Source organism: Prionailurus bengalensis, chromosome F2, assembly GCF_016509475.1.
Source record: "Prionailurus bengalensis isolate Pbe53 chromosome F2, Fcat_Pben_1.1_paternal_pri, whole genome shotgun sequence".
NCBI lineage: Eukaryota > Metazoa > Chordata > Mammalia > Carnivora > Felidae > Prionailurus > Prionailurus bengalensis.
The window spans coordinates 35,060,336-35,079,780 of record NC_057353.1 but is presented as its reverse complement, the minus strand read 5'-3'; the positions used below and the strand labels follow the sequence as shown (position 1 = coordinate 35,079,780).

General features: G+C 33.5%; 1 protein-coding gene across 1 annotated transcript in view; it reads right to left on the bottom strand.

Annotated features, from left to right (window-relative positions):
* Window positions 1-19,445, bottom strand: part of LOC122495983 (cyclic nucleotide-binding domain-containing protein 1-like) — a 250,448-nt gene that overhangs the window by 37,197 nt on the left and 193,806 nt on the right. Inside the window, exons 6-7 of the mRNA XM_043602185.1 lie at window positions 9,941-10,050; window positions 8,088-8,238 (exon numbers count right to left, since the gene is read on the bottom strand). Of these exons, the coding sequence (XP_043458120.1) occupies window positions 8,088-8,238; window positions 9,941-10,050 (261 nt within the window). The remainder of the gene's footprint in view (window positions 1-8,087; window positions 8,239-9,940; window positions 10,051-19,445) is intronic.

The window sequence follows — 19,445 nt, the reverse complement described above, 5'->3', positions numbered from 1 at the left end:
TGGTTCAAAAAAAATCCTGGTTCAAGGATCAAATTTTAAAATGCAATATTTTTATCATTTGTGCATTGCTCTATAAATAGCAGTGATTTTATCAAGTTACGTACGTGATACAAGTAGTCAATATTTATCCATCAGTTAAGATGCAATATCATAAATTCTTTAGAAAAACACTATGCCACAATACAAGACAGATGAAGTGCAGAGGAAATAATTCATTTTAATTATCACATTTCAGTGGGTATATAACATACTAGATATAACTGCCATGTGCCTGTTGATGGGATACAATATTGTCTACATTCTGATTGTCTTTTCCATGAATTGTTTTATAAGGGATCAGGATTTTTTCAGTGATTAGATTTGCCAAATAATATCAATAACCAAAAGAACATAAAATATATACTATGAAAGTGTGGTTAAAATGATCAGAAGCTGTAATATTGAATTAGTTAGATGCAAACTATTGTAGACTGTAACAATTAAGTAAGCATTTGCAATATAAATATTAAAAGTTATCAAAAAATGTAATGTAATTTTATACAATTACATAGGTATATACATAGATTTGGAGTCTGCAGATATATTGAGGCATAGAATTTACAGAGAAACTTGATGTGATGTTTTATGTGAACTAATTCTAAAAACACGTTTAAGAAATACTGGGTTCTCATCAATCTTTGGAGTGAATTTCATATTTGATTAATTTGTATTGTCTGTTAAGCCAGCAAGGCACTCTGCATGGCATGGTAATTTCCTATTTGCCAAAAATTTATAATATTTTCCTTTTATTTAAAAATCACAAATTTGAAGTATACAAAACATTTTCTAAGTAAATATAACACATTAACTTTAACTTTGCAAGACCTGTCACTCAAATTCCCTGCTGAAAGTAAATTCAAGATTAAGGTTTCATATAGTTGCAAGATTAAAGAATCAAAACCTATGAAGGTTAAGGACTAAAACTGAACTAATTATTGTTATCAAAATGCTTCATGTCCAGGCAAGCAAGAGATGCATCATTAACTCTGCTTTTGATAAATGCCTTTAAACCAAAATTCTGCCTGGCTGAATGTCAGATTTTGTTATTTATAGTCAGGGTCAACTATATTTCAATATCACCTATATGGATAGTGGATTGACCTAAACCCATTGAGCTGATACTTTTATAATTCAATAGGTCAATTCAATACGGTCAATAGAAGTGTTACTGGTCATTAATCATCATTAGAAAAGTCTAGTTTCCAATAACACTTGATTTTTTTCTTGAGAAAAAAATACCAGCCAATAGCTAAACCCATTAGTCAAAAGAAGTAAATTCTGTCTTTATTTATTATTGAAAGATGTTATCCATCTACTTCTAAATCACATACTTGATAGTTACATATTTTTAAAATTTATAACATATGTACTAAAAAAGAATCTGTAATAAGGTAAATAATATAGTCATAACTAAAAATTGATTAAAGTAGCAGAAATGAAAATTAGAGAGGGAAGGAAAGAAATACTAATGTGAGTTTACTAGGTAAAAGAAGTTACCACAATTAATTAGTTACCAATTTCTGGGAATCTAAGAAAAGTGGAAAATATCATTGATTACATTGTTTACAAAAAAGAAGCATGCCATCTCACACATAAAGAAAACTTGTTCTGGAAATCTAAAAAAATATATATGTGAATTGATTAAACATATCGTTAAGAATTTTGCTGTAATTCACTCATGTGTGGAATTTAAGAAACAAAACAAATGAGCAAAGGGAGAAAAGAAAGAGGCAAACCAAGAAACAGACTCTTAACTATAGAGAACAAACTGATGGTTAGCAGAATGGAGGTGTGTGTGGGGGGATAGGTTAAATAGGGACAAAGGAGGGCACTTGTGATGAGCACCTGGTGTTGCACGGAAGTGTTGAATCACTATATTGTACACCTGAAAGTAATATTACACTGTATACTAACTAACTGGAATTTAAATAAAAACTTAAAAATTTTTGCCATATAAAAGTTTAGGGATTTTATTTTATTTTTAAACATTTTTTTTTTTGAGAGAGAGAGGGGGCACAAGTGAGCGAGGGGCAGAGCTAGAGAGAAACAGAGAGAGAGAAGTGGATCTCATCCGAAGCGGGGCATGCTTGTGTTCAGCCAAAGTGGGGCTTGTGCTCACCCAATGGGGGAGTCGAGCTCACCCTCTGCGGGACTCGAACTCATGAACCATGAGACCATAACCTGAGCTGAAGTCAGATGCTTAACACCCACGCACCCTAAAAGCCTAGGACTTTTAATGAGATAGATTATTGATATGTATGAGTATCAGAGAATGAAGTAGACCATTTATTTGTGGACACAATAGTATCACTTAACAAAGAACTATTTTTATTTAATTTTCAGTGCCATCCATGTTTATTAAATCATAGATTCTTTTCTCCCTAACATGATCTTCCAAAAAAACCCATCTTGGAGGCAAAGTCAATAGTAACTACTAACCATAAAACTAACTCAGACTTTATGGAGATATTTGGAAATCAATAGGTTTGTGATAAAATATTAAAAAGTATTGACTATCCATAAAGAATCTAGATGCTATGGGATAGAAAAAATAACAATGGCATGTTCCTTGACCTAAAGAAATTTATAATCCAATTAGCAGGATAAGAAATAAATAATGACTAAACTGGAAATTGTATATTACTAGTCCTAAAAAGGAATATAATACAATACAATAAAAGATTTATATTCAGTAAGGCATTTATTGTGTATTTTAAATGACTGTCAATGTGTCAAAGGGTCACCATGACCTAAAGTCATCAGTTACAACTTTACAGAGGAGGAGGCCTCTGTTTTGTTGTCACTTACTGAGCATCTATTGTGAATGTTGTCTTTTGAACTCAAAGTTTATTAGGAAAAGCAGATGTGTATATATACAATAAAATACTGTAGTATGTGTAGCAAGAAGCATGTTTATAAGGAGAAATTTCCTGGAAACAGGTAAATTCTAATACTTGGAATTTAGAAGGATAAATAATGGTTTTCCAGCTTAAAAAAATAATGGTTTTCTAGCTGGTAAAGGAGAGAAAACTCATTTCAGAGAAATGCAATAGAATTGACAAAGGGCTTAGAAGCATAAAACAACATACCCTTTTACAGAAATTATACTTAGCTCAATATTGATGAGCAGTTAAGTAATAAGAATGAAGAGATAAGCGGCCTGGCAGAGCCCATATTGCAATGGATCTTAAGCCCTCTTAAGAACTTTCAACTTTCTATAGAGTTCAGAGCTTCTCAATCAGTATTTAACAAAAGGCTTAAGGTCAGTGAGACATGGATGATCTCCTCAGTCCTGGTGCAGCTAAAAGGGATTGAGATGCAGGGAGTCTGATAAATCATAACTTAGATTGAGAGCAATGTAGTTTCCTCTATTTGCCCTAAATTTCTTTAAAATATCACAATTTTTATGTGTTCCATGATGAAGATATTAAGAAGAACTGTTATAGATGATGGGAGTCAATGAAAGGCTTTAAGTAGGGGAAAGACTAACAGATTTGCATTGTAGCAATTTAATTAGGGACTGTATGAATAATGGATTAGAAATAACAAAGCTAGAGACAGGGAGACTACTTAAGTGGCTACTGGAAAATCTAGGTAGAAGATAATTAAATTATGAACTAAGATATGGCAAGAAAATTTAAGGGGTAATTAAGAGGAAGAATTGATAGGATTTGGTAGTATTACAACTTTTCTCAACTCCAAGAGTGTACATGTCATACGTAGAATGCAATGAAATGGTGTGTTCCAATGTTCAAGACAATGACCCAGTGGCTGTGGGGATTTCTGCAGAGTATTAGAAGAAATATTTATTATTGACTTCTTCAGGAGGCAGGATTATGAAAAATTTAACATTTGCGGCCTCTTTCTGCCATGTCAATCATTCCTAGCCTGGAACAAAGAGAGACACTGAATTCTAATATTTCTTCTCCACCTCCCCTTGGGATCCAGTTTGTCTTCCAAGAAGGGTGTTTCTTCCTGCTTCTCCCTAATTTCTACTGGGAAACCCTGCCCTATCGTCTGTGTGAGAAGATATCTGGTTGTCGAGAACTGCTAATGACTCTAGGTAATCCAGGTGAATTTTGGTGTTTAGGATTAGGACTCTAGTCTGCAGATACGAGAACTACATTCTCCAGTTTCTATCAGCAATAAAGCTGCTATTTTGATCTCCCTTCTACTCTATTCTTTTGTGTTGTTATCATTTGCTTTAGAATTCAGGCAAATAAAAGGAATGCTACCTATTGGGATCTTTTATTTTTTTTTAAATGTTTTTAATGTTTATCTTTATTTTTGAGACACAGAGAGACAGAGCATGAGTGGGATATAGACAGAGAGAGAGGGAGACACAGAATCTGAAGCAGGCTCCAGGCTCTGAGCTATCAGCACAGAGCCCGACACAGGGCTCAAACTTGTCAACTGAGAGATCATGACCTGAGCTGAAGTCGGATGCTCAACCAACTGAGCCACCTAGGCGCGCCTGGGCTCTTTTAAATTTCAATATGGTTTTGAGGACAAAGGAAAATGGAACTCAATCAATCAAAATAAGACGCATTATTAGTTTCATGATATTTTCATGGGATAAACTAATTCATTAAGAAACAACTACTTTTAAATATCTGCAAGATATTCAAAATATGTGGCTGGTTTTATCATTAACAAAACAGTTCTTCAATATATTTATAACATGCTTAATGGAATAAAATGATATACTGTGAGACAATTATATGAAATATAATATTTTCACTCAAAGCTTTGTCCATGAAAACCCAAAATAAAACAAAAATTTTATTCAAATTAATTTTCATATTTGTTTTAACAACATTCGTAATGAGCAAAAAAAAAGATTCGTAACAGAAAAAAATACTTTTAAGTGTAATACCTTATTTTTAACTTGGAAATGTATTTTTATATCAAAATTTTATCATACAGCAACAACAAAAAACAAAGGAAAGGGAAACATATTTACTCTGGCAAATTGTGCAAAGGTTTTGGCTCTTCTGATTAACATTGTTATCAAGGAGACACCTGTTATAACTTGCCTCAGCAAGAAGGAGAAATACTGATGGACTGGGAAATAGATATTTTTGATAGAATGTATTCATAGCTCCTGAAATGTCTAAAAGACCTATCTACAGTAAATAAAAAACTAGTTTCCCAGGCTTTTGATTAAGAGAATCATTATCAGAGATAAAGGTCTTTGGACATTCTTTCCCTTTAAAAACAAACTTTCAGAGAGTTTGTAGCAATGTCATCTTGGAATTGAAATTTTCCTTTTGGGAAAGACAATTTAAATCTATTGCTATCCTTTATTTTTTCAGTCATGAATAGTTGAAAGAGATATAATTAAAAACAGTGTTAATTCATTTTTTATATGAAAAGCAATTCTTTTTCATTACAAAAGTAGTATACTTGTTTTGATGGTAGGATAAGAATTTCTGATATCAGTAAAATTAAAATAGTTGGTATTCATAATTTTAATCTAAATGACTTGAGGTATAAATTCTGAATCTGGACAAAATATATTACCTTCATAAAAATAATCTGATAAACTATATTCCCAGTGGCATTATATAAAAAGAGCATATTTATATTTGCTTAAACTTAATAATATTTGTTTTCATTTTTATTTAGGTGTTCAAGGTAATGTCTGAGAAGCATGTACATAAACTGCAAAACAAATTATTTCCTATCTTCCAAAAGTCAACAACCTAAATGAACAAAGAAATCACTCTTCAAGTATTTTTAAATATTTCAAAACTAATTATTGCATGGCTTCTTTTATGATTATATACAGATAGTTATATATATAATTCTCCAGATAAAGTATTTAACATTTATGTAATCTCTCATGTTTCTTAAATTCTGTTCTACCTATCCCCAGGTAGGTATGGTGAATGCATTGTTCCCTTTAGGTATTTACTAAATATCGTTGGTCAACTGGATCATTTAAGCAATGTTGGCCCTTTAATATGATTTATGTGGGAACAAATAGAGAGGGTGACTTGTATACTTGAGAAAAGATATGAACTCTAATTTGGTTTTCCAGTAATACATTTACAATTCTAAAAAGAAATAGTATGTTTAAAAATATTTGATATTATTAGAAAGCATAGGCAGTGTAATCTACATATGACTGAGGATTCTGTCAGAGCACATTGGTTTTATTTACTTTTTAATGGACCACCTCAAATATAAACAATTATTCCTAAATACAATGTATTTAGGAATAATAATATAATACTACTACTACTAATAATAATAATACCATCCTGATTACAAGCCGACATATTCTGGGTTTTGCTCATGTTTATTATTCTACTTTAATGCTTCCATTTCTCATCAACGTGATATTTTTTAAAGCACATTTTACTTTCTCTTAAATTCTTCCCTACGCTATTTTACAGAGATGGATTCATATATCAGATGATAAGGAGTGAAACAGATGGAAAAAGAATGAAGTAATATGAAAATGCAAAAATAGGGGTGCCTGGGTGTCTCAGTCCACTAAGTGTCCCACTTCAGCTCAGGTCATGATCTCAGGTTTCATGAGTTTGAGCCCAGCGTCCACCTCTGTGCTGTCATGACACCATAGAGCCTGGAGACTGCTTCAGATTCTGTGTCTCCCTCTCTCTGTGCCCCTACCCCACTAGCACTCTGTCTCTCTAAAATCCATGTAAGCGTGGACCCACACCATTCAAACCTGTGTTGCTAAAAGGCCAACTGTAAAATGTTTTATTTTCCTATAAGTCATGACAAAACAAGCAAAATATAGTCCGTAAGAACATTTCTGTCTAGGAAATGTTTAATTAGGCACACAACATGTCAGCTGTTTTATAAAATCAGTCCTAAATGAACAAAACATAGAAGGGAATTTTAAGTATGGACAGCACACATCAAAAATGCAACTAAAGCTTATACTAAGCCATCTATTTTAATTTTAGATTGCCAGGCAGCAAAGAAGATTCTAATACATGCTTGAAAGCAGTAATTTCATGTGTGAAATGTTGATTTACATAAATGAGTCCACAGTGTATTTGCCTTGCACCAGTTAACATTATTAGTATAGGAAAAGAAAAACCTAGCCTATAACAAGTGAGAATATTGTAATTTTAATTGGTGGTTAGTATTTATTTTTAAGTGATATTTACCTTGAGGAGGGTTTCTATTTGAATGTCACAGAAACAAAGAAAATTAGTCAATGCTATTTCAAATTTATAACTTTTAGGAACAGATATATGGGTTTGAAGTTAAGCAAAATTACAGTTAAGCAAGTAGAGAGTAAATATTCCCTAAAAAACATTTTTAAAAAACCCTTTAAATTCAAGACAAAGGGATTCCGTCAATCATACATGGATAATTATGAAAGTGTTTCTAATTGACAATGTTTATTTAAAGCAAATTTCTCACCCATGTTAATTTCTATGATTTTTTCCTTTTTTATCTTTTATCTGATGTTTGATATTCTTAGTTTTATTATACAAAAATTTTTACCTTTCTTTAATATCTTATTATGTCACTACTTATTAACACCTATTCATTTATCCTTCATAGTCAAGTGCATATACTACTTGAGTATAATGTTTGAAGGACCAAATACAGGTGGCTGCATGAATATTAAAAGATTATTCTTTTAATATTTTCATAATGCTAGAATTTCAGATAAAGGTTCAAACACCACAAGTCATGATCTTCATATACACTTGATCTAGGTTGTACACTGGAAGACAGTATACCTTGACCTGAACCAGAAACATAGAAGCAATATTTGTAGAGATGACAAACCAAAAGACACTTCATAAAGGAAAGGAATGTTGCCATTAATGGTAATTTGGGAATTAGCAGAAAAAAACTGTTAATACATTCTAAAAGTGGCACAATCAAATCAGACAGACTATGAGGTGTTAAAGGAGGCTATTTACAGGTATACTGCTTATGTAAATAAAATATATACACACATACTTACTTGAGTGTCCTAATATTTCTGTGAAATATATCCATGATTGTCAAAAACTCATCAAATAAAATGGTATAAAAGACATGTATGTACTTACCAAATAGGTCCTTATCTTCAATGATTGCCATCTCAACCTCTTTTCCAGTAACTATTGTGCATGTGAAAGGAACTTGAAGAAGAACACTAATCTCACCAAAGGATTCCTTCTCATTAAGTTTGCCCATACAAACAAGTTTTTGATTTTTTTTCTGTAAAAGATATAGGTAATAGATGTTCAATGAAACCAATTTCACACAATGATAAATACTGTTATCATCAGAAATTCACTGTTCATAAAACACTTTGGTATATGGTATTTAAAATGCAATTTCATTCAAATCAGAGAAAACAGTTATTTACACATGTAGTTAAACTATATAGAACAGTAGTTAATTGATAGACAACTTCACCATATCTAAGGTAATTGAAAGTACTGCCACTTAGTGATCTATGAATTAATTTTTTAAGTTTGTTTTTAGAAAGAGAGCACAAGTTGGGGGATAAAGGCAAAGGGAGAGAGAAAGAGAGTTTATTTGATATAGGGGTGGATCCCACAACCCTGGGATCATGAATCCAACCAAAATCAAGAGTTGGAACCTCAACCAACTGAGCCACTCAGGTGCCCCTAATTTTTTAATCCACCAAGATGTCTAGGAAACATTGAGCTCATTCCCTTTTTCAAGGTCCTAGGATAGCATTTTGTAAATAGAGCTTAGCTTTGAATGTTTTGTGAACTACCATTTGTTAGCTCAGCCCCAGCTGCATGGGTGGACTAACAGAGAATAAAAAAATAAGCACAGATGCCAGGACCAGAATTGATAGAATTAATAGATGAGATGGAATTCCATGCAGACTTTCTTATTTAAATAAGAAAGAAACATGGAAAGAGAGTTTGATCCAGGGAACTAGCAATTTAGGCCCAAATTAGAAACAGTGGAAGAGGGCCTACAGGTTTTCAGTATGCATATCTCTGGAGAAAAAGTTGAAAGTCCAAATTATCTTTTCAGAGAGACCTCAACACCATGGAAACAGGGATGAGTTGATGAGTAGCAAGTTTAAAAAAAAAAAAAAGAATGTAGCTCTCAGAGTATGACATGACAGGGACTCAGAAGAGGTGAAAGATTTTAATAAGTATCCTGGGGTTAAAAGCAATATCTCACTTGAAGAACTGCCATTTATATAAATGGCAAATCCTCACACTAAATATAACTAATATAGCAAAATTCAACTAAGTTTACATATTAAATTGAACTCCATTGAAGACTACCTGACCAACCAAAAAAAAAAGATTAGTTCTAACTTTTGTCACTCTGCATTAGTGTTTTGCCTGTTCTAGAACTTCATAAAACTGGAATTATGCAGCCTGCAGTCTTTTGGGTTTGATGTTTTTGCCCAACCTAATGCTTTGAGATTCATCCATATTCTTGTATGCATCATTAGCTTTCTTTATTGAGGTGTAGCATTCCATTGTATGAATATATCACAATGTTTCTATCCATTCAACTGTTAGTGGACATTTAGATTACTTATAGTTTTTGGCTTATGAAGACTTTGTGAGTCTTTTTGTAGATGTATATTTTTATTTCTCTTGAGTAAATATCTAGAGTGGAATTTCTGGGTCATTTGTTAAGTGTATTTTAGCCAATCTGATATGCTTGAAGTGATACCTTGTTGTGGTTTTAATTTACATTTTTCTGAGGAATAAAGATGTTAAGCATCTCTTAATGTGCTTCTAGTCATTCCTATGTCTTACAACTCAATTTACAACGTATCTTACAATTCAGTGAAAAGAAACAATAAAAAATAGTAAAAAAATGAACAGAAATTCCACAAGACAAACTAACAACAACTATGCAATAATTAGGTTGTATTAAATTATCATTAAAGAGAATAAATAAGTTTAAAACTCACCACTTTTTTTGGTTGTAGTTTCATAAGTCCTACAATATTTCTATAAATATTACAATATCCAGAATTAATATAAGCCACAAAAGAAATTATCTTCCCACTCTCCACTATCACTGAAAATAAAAGAGACAATTCATTATTTTACACTCTTCTCTATAAAAAATTATTTTAGATATGACAATAAAAGATGACATTTAATTCAGTAACTATTAGTGGAAAATTTCTTAATGGATGGCAGTTTATAGGTAGTACTCAGAAAATGACAAATTTACATCTTTTACTTCTATCTGTAACCTAATACATAAGTAAATATTGACAAAACTTTGGCAGTAAAGGCAACAGTATGCTAGTAAACTATCAGGGGAGGAGACGGAAGTGTGGGACAAGTCCCAATTTTTAGCATTTACTGATTGTTATTGTGTTAATATTCCTACCATGGCTAATTTTAAATTGCTAGTGGCTTAACAACCAGCTCACAAAATCCCTGTACATTTAACTGTTGCCTCCCTGGAGCCTATGCCTTGATCCAGGCCAGGCATTCTACTAAATATAGCAGTGTTTAAAAGCAGTGGCTTTGAGGCCAAAATGGTTTGGTTTAAAACTCTACTTTGCCACTTCTTTTTTTTTTTTTTTAGTGTTTATTTATTTTTTGAGAGAGACAGAAACAGAGCGTGAGTGGGGGAGAAACAGAGAGAGACAAAGGCACAAAGTCCGAAGCAGGCTCCAGGCTCTGAGCTGTCATGATAGCACAGAGCCAGATGCGGGGCTCAAACTCACAGATCCTGAGATTATGACCTGAGCCCAAGTTGGACGCTGAACCAACTGAGCCACCCAGGTGCCCTTGCCACTTCTTAAGCGACCTTAGATAAATTATAGAACTTTTCTAAGCTTTAGGTTTTTCATCTTTAAGATAGAAAAATTGGGAGTTGCTGTTCTATACTAGACACATGGTAATTAAGTGTATATAAAGTACTTAACCCTAAGTTTTGGCATATTGTATTGCATAACAAATCATTTAATTATTATTATAATCACTATTTTCTCAAATTTGTGAAGCCACTCTAAGGCCAAGATATACTTGAAGGTGAACTGGATAATACCTTTACAAATATCAATGGGTTCCAAAGCAATATAAATTAAAAGACATCTGACCTAAGTAACATTAAGTTATCAAAAAAATGTAATTTAAATAATAAAATAAACTGGATTTATATGTATTAAAGTTACTATTTCAAATTGACTTTCAGATTTGTTGATTTTAAAACATATCAATATTTTTTTCTGAAAATCCCAAACAAAAGTGATAACATAAATATAAAGATATATGTGTATCTTTCTTGTGATTTTATAAAGTAGACAATTAAAAAGTATTTTCAATTACTCAAAAGCATTCATTTCATAGTGTAAATAAGTATATATCAGCACAAGGAAAAATATTGGTGTTATTGAAAACTAGCTAGAGAATAGCATAGCTCTTTAAAAATTATGGTTAAAAAAGAACAAGGTGACAATTGGTAAACATAATTTACCATAAGCAAAAAAAATGAATGCCAGTTTGCAATGGAAAATACTTTACTATAAATCAAGTAGCGTTTCAATTATTTTGCTGACATGTTTATGAGAATATGTTATCTCCCTTTACTCATATAATATTCAGAGCTCAAAATTTATAATTAAAAAATTAAAAGGTTATTCTACTGTCACCAATCATTTATTTTGCTTAAATAAAAATTTATGGTAACACTTCTGCTGTCTTATATTGTGTTTCTTACAGTCAAACATTGATATTATAAATTTATCTTAAGATATAAAAGTAAAGTATGTTTGTAGGATTATTTGTAAATTGCATAGACAAGAAAAAATTTTCTCATAGATTCTATTCTGAAAAGCAAAGAGTACTTTTTACCAAAAGGCTATATGATAATAGAGGAAAGGTTATATGCTACTAGAGCCTATCACATAACTGTTTTACTTCTTTTAGTCAATCAGTAGGATATAAAGGGAGGCATGGAGGGCGCCTGGGTGGCTAAGGTTGGCCAAGGGCGCCTGGGTGGCCTTGGTTAAGCATCCGACTTTGGCTCAGGAATGGAATCGTGGCCACAGAGAGCACTATGGAATCCATTTAGGACTGACTTATTTTGTCTTGAGTACAGTTGTCATTTTCCAAAGTGATTTTACCACCCTGTTCAGTTACATCTTTGGATTGTAAATGGATCAAGGAATTCAGTATTGCAAATCGAGGGATTAATGACCCTGTTACTATGTTTGTTTGTTTTTTTCATTTTCTTTGTGTTGACTTTTTAAAAATATATGAAAAATCTAGCTTGTTTTATTGGCTTTTGGTAAGGTACTGTTTTTTTTTTTTTTACTATCTTGTCCAGTACTTGAAAGAAGGAACTATTTATAATTCCCACTGTATATTTATAGTAAGAACATATTGTATTCTAAAAATATTTTAAATTAAAAGTTCTTAACCATCCTCAGTTTATATAAAACAAAATGACACTAAAATTAAAATAAAATTTTTGAGAGAGAGAAAGAGAGACAGAGACAGGCATGAGCAGGGGAGGGGCAAAGAGAGAGGAAGACACAGAATCTGAAGCAGGCTCCAGGCTCTGAGCTGTCAGCACAGAGCCTGATGCGGTGGTTCAAACTCTTCAACCTTGACATCATGACCTGAGCTGAGGTTGGGCGCTTAACCAACTGAGCCACTCAGGCACCCCCAAAACGACACCAAAAATTTTAATCTAGAAAAAATATCTGGAGCCTGTTTATATTCTATGTCTCCCTCTCTCTCTGCCCCTTCACCCCCTTTCTGTCTGTCTCTCACTCTCAAAAATACATAAACCTAAAAAGAAAAGAAAATTTAAGAAAATAAAAATAAAGGGAGGCATGGAGCCTCCTGGCAATTGTTATAAGAAAAGGATAAAGTTAAACAGACACTAAAGAAGCCCATTATTTTAAACTTCCAGAGCTGCACTACTGCAAATCTTTTCTTGAGTCAAGCCCTGTATAGATCATAGAGAAGCATATATATTATCAAAGAAGATAAAGACCATGGAAATTGTTCATCGTTGAAGGCAAGGCAACAATGGAAAAGCTGAACCACTACAGCAAAATCTATGAGGCAGTCTCATTCCATAGAGGGGGATATTTGCTACCTGCGTAATGTGTATGGTCTTTATAATAATCATAGCAAATGTTTATCTTAATGAAGACAATCTAGAAAAAACATTTTCATCTAGGTAAGAGTCTGAATTTAATAACATTACAAAAATTTGTATCACCACTTAAGTAAGAAATTTTAAATACAACTATTTTGACTAGAAAAAGAATCATGCAAATTACCTGTAAAGACTTAACTATCCCTCCCCACCCCCATTATGTTTCCTAATTTTACTTATTTGGCCTTGGATCCTGCTTCCCATTACAAAGAACTTATGTCAGTGAGGTCAAGATTAATGTTCTTATCTCTATACCCTTTCCTCTTGGGTTACATAGAAAATGACAAACAACATAGAAATATCCAGGGGCACCTGGGTGACTCAGTCGGTTAAGTGTCTGACTTTGGCTTAGGTCATGATCTCATGATTCTGAGTTTGAGCCCCACGTTGGGCTCTGTGCTGACAGCTCCGAGCCTGGAGCCTGCTTTGGATTCTGTGTCTCCCTCTCTCTCTGTCCTTCCCCCACTCACACTGTCTCTCTCTGTCTCCCAAAAAAGGAATAAATGTTAAAAAATTTAAAAAAAAGAAAAAAGAAATATCCAAAGGATTATAACACAATATTAAGTGAAAAGATCTAGTCATGAATTACATAGATGAAATTTTATTATTATATAAAGGTTATATTCATTGATGTTCAGGAATTAAAGTTTATTTCTATTTAAAAATTATATTTTGAAGCTCCTCATCAAAAACTCAGGCACATATTCTAAAACTGGAAATCACTAGACCATTATGAAAAATCAAATTTGATATTACTTAAGGTAAATAAGATAGAAAAAAAAGCAGAAGGATTCACAGAAACTAAGTATTAGGCATTGTTCTTTTTATTTCTGTTGTTTATTACATGCTAGGGACTAGTTATAAGTCCAATAAAACTATTTTTCTCCAATTGTCACATCAGAAGTCATGAGAAGAATAATTCCTTCCTGGCTATTGGTATTTTTTTCTGAACAGCATTTCATTTCAAAACTAACACTGTTCTGTGCAGTTATTGTTTCATAGTTCATTGATCTCTCTCCTTATTTTATTATTTTTCAAATTTTATTTGGGCTTGCCTTCTTTTTCCTAAACCTTTGGTGTCAAATGCCTAGATCATTCACTTTTCTTTTTTCTTGATTTCTGATGGATTCAACATCACACATTTTTTTATCTACTGATTTAACTATGTTTCACATATTTTAAAGTAAAGTGATTTTGTTATTATATGGTTGACAGTTTTTCTTAACAGCCTTTAATCAGTGGAGTACAATAAGATATAACTTTCCAAACAATTAGGACTGTACTTTTGCTGTCCTTTTAAAAACAATTCTAAGGTTTGTTTATCTTGCCCTTGACTGTATGTGAACACTATGTATAATGTATTTTTGTAAATATTTCTTACTTCTTATATGCGGCAGGGGGCACAGCTCTTGGATATGGAATTTTACATATATCTAATGGCGTGAATTCTTTATTTGTAACGTTCAGTTTCTAGTTGTCCCTAATTTTAATCTATTCGGTCTACCAGTTCCTGAGAAGACTGTATATAAAGAGTTAACTTCAATGATTATGGCACTTGTTTCCTGCTATAAACATATCAGTTATTTCTTTATATACTTTGAGGCTTTTTGATGTATTCATGTTCCTAAAGGTCACACTTCTCACTCTCATTCTCACTAATATATTATGCCTTATTTACCACAATATTTTCATTGAATTCTATCTCGTATGTTAAGATTTTCCCATCAGCTTAGCACACATAGTTTAAAATAAATGCTTCATGTCATTTAAATTATTCTGTGGTATGATTTCCTTTTTAAATTACTTCTTCTTTTATACTTTCAATATTTTCTAGTGAACTTTCCACTTCATTATGTGTAGATAAACATTATTTTTAAGACCCCATGATGTAGAGGTACCATAATTTAGAGAAATGCAATAATTTTTTTCTAAATTTAAGCTTTTAAATGGTTCCGAGTTTTTCTAGTTAAAAATATGCTACAATAAATTTCCTTTATGAACATTTACAGGTAGGTGAAAAATTTTCTATAAATTAAAATTTTTAGCTAACAAACACATGAAAAGATGCTCAACATCAGTCATCATCAGGGAGATATAAATTAAAACCACAATAAGATATCACCTCACATAAGTCATACAGGCTAAAATTAATGACACAGGAAACAACAAGTGTTGGTGAGGATGTGGAGAAAGGGGAACCCTCTCACACTGCTGGTAGGAATGCAAACTGTTGTAGCCACTCTGGAAAACAATATGAAGGTTACTTAAAAAGTTAAAAATAGAACTACCCTACAACCCAGCAATTGTGCTAATCAGTATTTATTTACCCAAAGGATACAAAAATATGGATTCAGGGGTGCCTGGTTGGCTCAGTCGGTTGAGCATCCGACTTTGGCTCAGGTCATTATCTCTCGGTTCGTGAGTTCGAGCCCCATGTCGGGCTCTGTGCTGACAGCTCAGAGCCTGGAGCCTGCTTCAGATTCTGTGTCCCCCTCTCTCTCCGCCTCACCCCTGCTTGTGCTCTGTCTCTGTCTTTCAAAAATGAATAAGCATTAAAAAAAATTTCAAAAATATGGATTCAAAGGGGCACATGCACCCTGATGTTTATAGCAACCTTATCAACAATAGCCAAATTATAGGAAAAGCCCAAATGTCCATCTACTGATGAATGGATAAGGAAGTTATCTATATGATAGACTACTACCCAGCAATAAAAAAGAATGAAATCTTGCCACGTGCAATGTTGTGGATGGACGTAGAGTGTGTTATGCTAAGTGAAATGTCAGCCAGAGAGATTAAAAATACCATATGATTTCACTCATACATGGAGTTTAAGAAACAAAACAGATGAACATTGGTGGGGGGAAGAGAGAGAGGCAGAGAGGAGCCAAGATGACAGAACAGCATGGAAGTTTTTTGTGGGTCTCGCGTCCATGAAATACAGCCAGACCAACACTAAACCATCTTACAAACCTAGAAAACTGAATGGAGGATTAACACAATAATCTGCACAACCTGAACCACAGAATTCAGCAGGTACATGGCATGGAGAGGTGAACTTGGGGAGAGAGAAGCTGGTGGTGGGCAAGGAGCTGCTTTTGCAGGCAGAGAGAAGACGGAGACTGGGGGGTGGGGGTAGAATATGGAAAAAGCACCCCTCCCCAAACATAGCTGGAGAGAAAGTGAAAAATTGGAAACAGCCACAGGGACTAAACTAAAAAGGGAGGAAGGAGAAAGGAGAGGGTTTAAGGTCTATTAAGACTGTAAACAAGGGGAGAGCAAATGCTGCAACTCCGCAGCTCCATACCTGGTGGTGCTCTGGTGGGAAGGGTGAATCTCCAGGAACAGAGTGGGGTCCGGGAGGTTATCAGGCCACATGGGGAAAAGCAGTTCCACTGCTGGAAGGACATTTGGTAGAGGCTGTTGAAGCTACCTGGTCCCAGCAGACCCCAGAAAACGGCCACATTCGCTGGTACTGGGGCAAGGTGGCAAGGTACAGGGTGAAGCCTGGTGCCAGATGTGTGTTGTGATTTTCCATAATTCGTGAAAAGCTGCTGCTACACTGTCTTGCAAACTTTTTCTGGGGCGGCTGGCACCTGGCCACAGTCTTAGGGCACTGGCAGCAGCAGGGTCCCGCAAGTGTTCCTGGGTACAGCTGGCATTTTGGCCATTGCTTGCTGAGACGCTCTGCAGAGGGGCGGAATGGGTCAAAGCCGCAGTCTTTTAGAAGTAAGGGGCCGGGGAAAATAGCCACATCCGAGGCAAAACTCAGGAGAGAGGTAGTGCCTGGGGCTTGGTCACAGACAGTGAAGAACAGAAGACAGAGGACGGGTGCGCGATTGCTGATCAGGGAGAACAGAGTTACGATACTAGAGACTGGGTAGCTGTGTGATGCCGTTTTCACCGCACCCGTGCATGCACATATGCACCTATGGGCACCCCAACAATCCACCCCAGTAGGCTACCAGTGCCATCTAGTGGAGAACGGAGCCATTACACTGAGCCTTGCCCAACTGGGCCAACTTTGCTCTTCAAGAACACAAGTCTCACCGCCTACTTTGTTTATGGACTATAAAGCGCTTCATAGTCTGACTTCTACAGGAAAACAGAATAGTTTCAGTAGTATTTCAATCTGTTAGTAGGTCCATCTATTCAATTTTCTTTCTTTCTTTTTCTCTTTTACACTACTTTTCTTTTTTGTGAATACAGAAAGAGAAAAAACTCATTTTTAGTTTCAATTTTTATAAAAAATATTTTTCTTTCATTTTTTTACTGTATTTTTTACTTTTGTGAAAATTTTTCAAATTCTATCTTACTTCCATCATTTTATTTTAGTCTACTTCAGTGTATTCACCTGTTCATATTTTCAAACGATTTCCTTTTCTTCTTTGTTCGTTTTCTTTTTTCTCTTTTTCGTTTCTTTTATTTTTCTTGAATGCATAAAGAGAAAAACTTAACTTTTACTTTCAATTTCTATTAAAAATATTTTTCTTTATTTTTTTACTATATTTTTTGCTTTTATGTAAATTTTTCAAATTCTATTTTACTTCCATCATTTTATTTTAGTCTACTACAGTGTATTGACTTTTTCAAATTTTCAAATGATTTCTTTTTTTTTCTTTTCTCTTTTTTCATTTCTTTTCTTTTTCTTGAATACAGAAAGAGAAAAATCCATTTTTATTTTTAATTTTTATTACAAATGTTTCCTTAATTTTTCTTTTTTATTTTATTTTTTTTAATTTTAATTTTTCTACCTCATTAATTCCTTTTCTCCCTTCAAAATAGCAAAAACAAAGGAATTCACCCCAAAAGAAAGAGCACAAAGGAACAACAGCCAGGGATTTAACCAACACAGATACAAGCAAGATATCTGAACCAGAACTTAGAATCATGATAATAAGAATAATAGCTGGAGTCAAAGATAGATTAGAATCCCTTTCTGCAGAGATAAAAGAAGTAAAAAATAGTCAGAATGGAATTAAAAATGCTATAACTGAGCTGCAACCACAGATGGATGCAGCAGCAGCAAGGATGGATGAGGCAGAACAGAGAATCAGCGATATAGAGGATAAACTTATAGAGAATATGAAGCAGAAAAGAGAGGGAGATAAGGGAAAAGAGCACGATTTAAGAATTAGAGAAATGAGTGACTCATTAAAAAGGAACAACATCAGAATCATGGGGGTCCCAGAAGAGGAAGAGAGAGAAGTAGGGATAGAAGGGTTATGTGAGCAAATCATAGCAGAAACTTTCCTAACCTGGGGAAAGGCACAGACATCAAAATCCAGGAAGCACAGAGGACCCCCATTAGATTCAACAAAAACTGACCATCACCAAGACATATCATAGTCAAATTCACAAAATACTCAGGCAAGGAGAGAATCATGAAAGCAGCAAGGGAAAAAAAAAAGTTCTTAACCTACAAGGGAAGACAGATCAGGTTTTCAGCAGACCTATCCACAGAAACTTGGCAGGCCAGAAAGGAGTGGCAGGATATATTCAATGTGCTGAATCAGAAAATATGCAGCCAAGAATTCTTTATCCAGCAAGGCTGTCATTGAAAATAGAAGGAGAGGTAAAACATTTCCCAGACAAACAAAAATTAAAGGAGTTTGGGACCACTAGACCAGCCCTGCAAGAAATTTTAAGGGGGACTCTCTGAGGGGAGAAAAGATGAAAAAAAAAATGTATATATATACACACATCTATGTGTAGATACATACATATATATATACATATATATATACATATAGGTGTATAGGTGTATATATATATATGTATATACGTGTATGTATATATATGTGTATATATATATGTATATAGGTGTGTATATATATGTGTGTGTGTATATATATATGTATATATATGTGTATATATGTATATGTGTGTATATATATATACACACATATGTGTATATATATGTGTGTGTATATATATATACACACATATATATGTGGATATATATATGTGTGTATATATATGTGTGTGTGTATATATGTATATATGTGTGTATATATGTATATGTGTGTATATATGTATATACGTGTGTATATATATATGTATATGTGTGTGTGTGTGTGTGTGTGTGTATATATATATATATATATATATATGTAAATACCCAAAGCAACAAAGATTAGAAAGGACCAGAGAATACCACCAGAAACTCCAACTCTACAAGCATCATAATGGCAATAAATTCATATCTTTCAGTACTCACTCTAAACATCAATGGATTCAATGTTCCAATCAAAAGACATAGGGTAACAGAATGGATAAGAAAA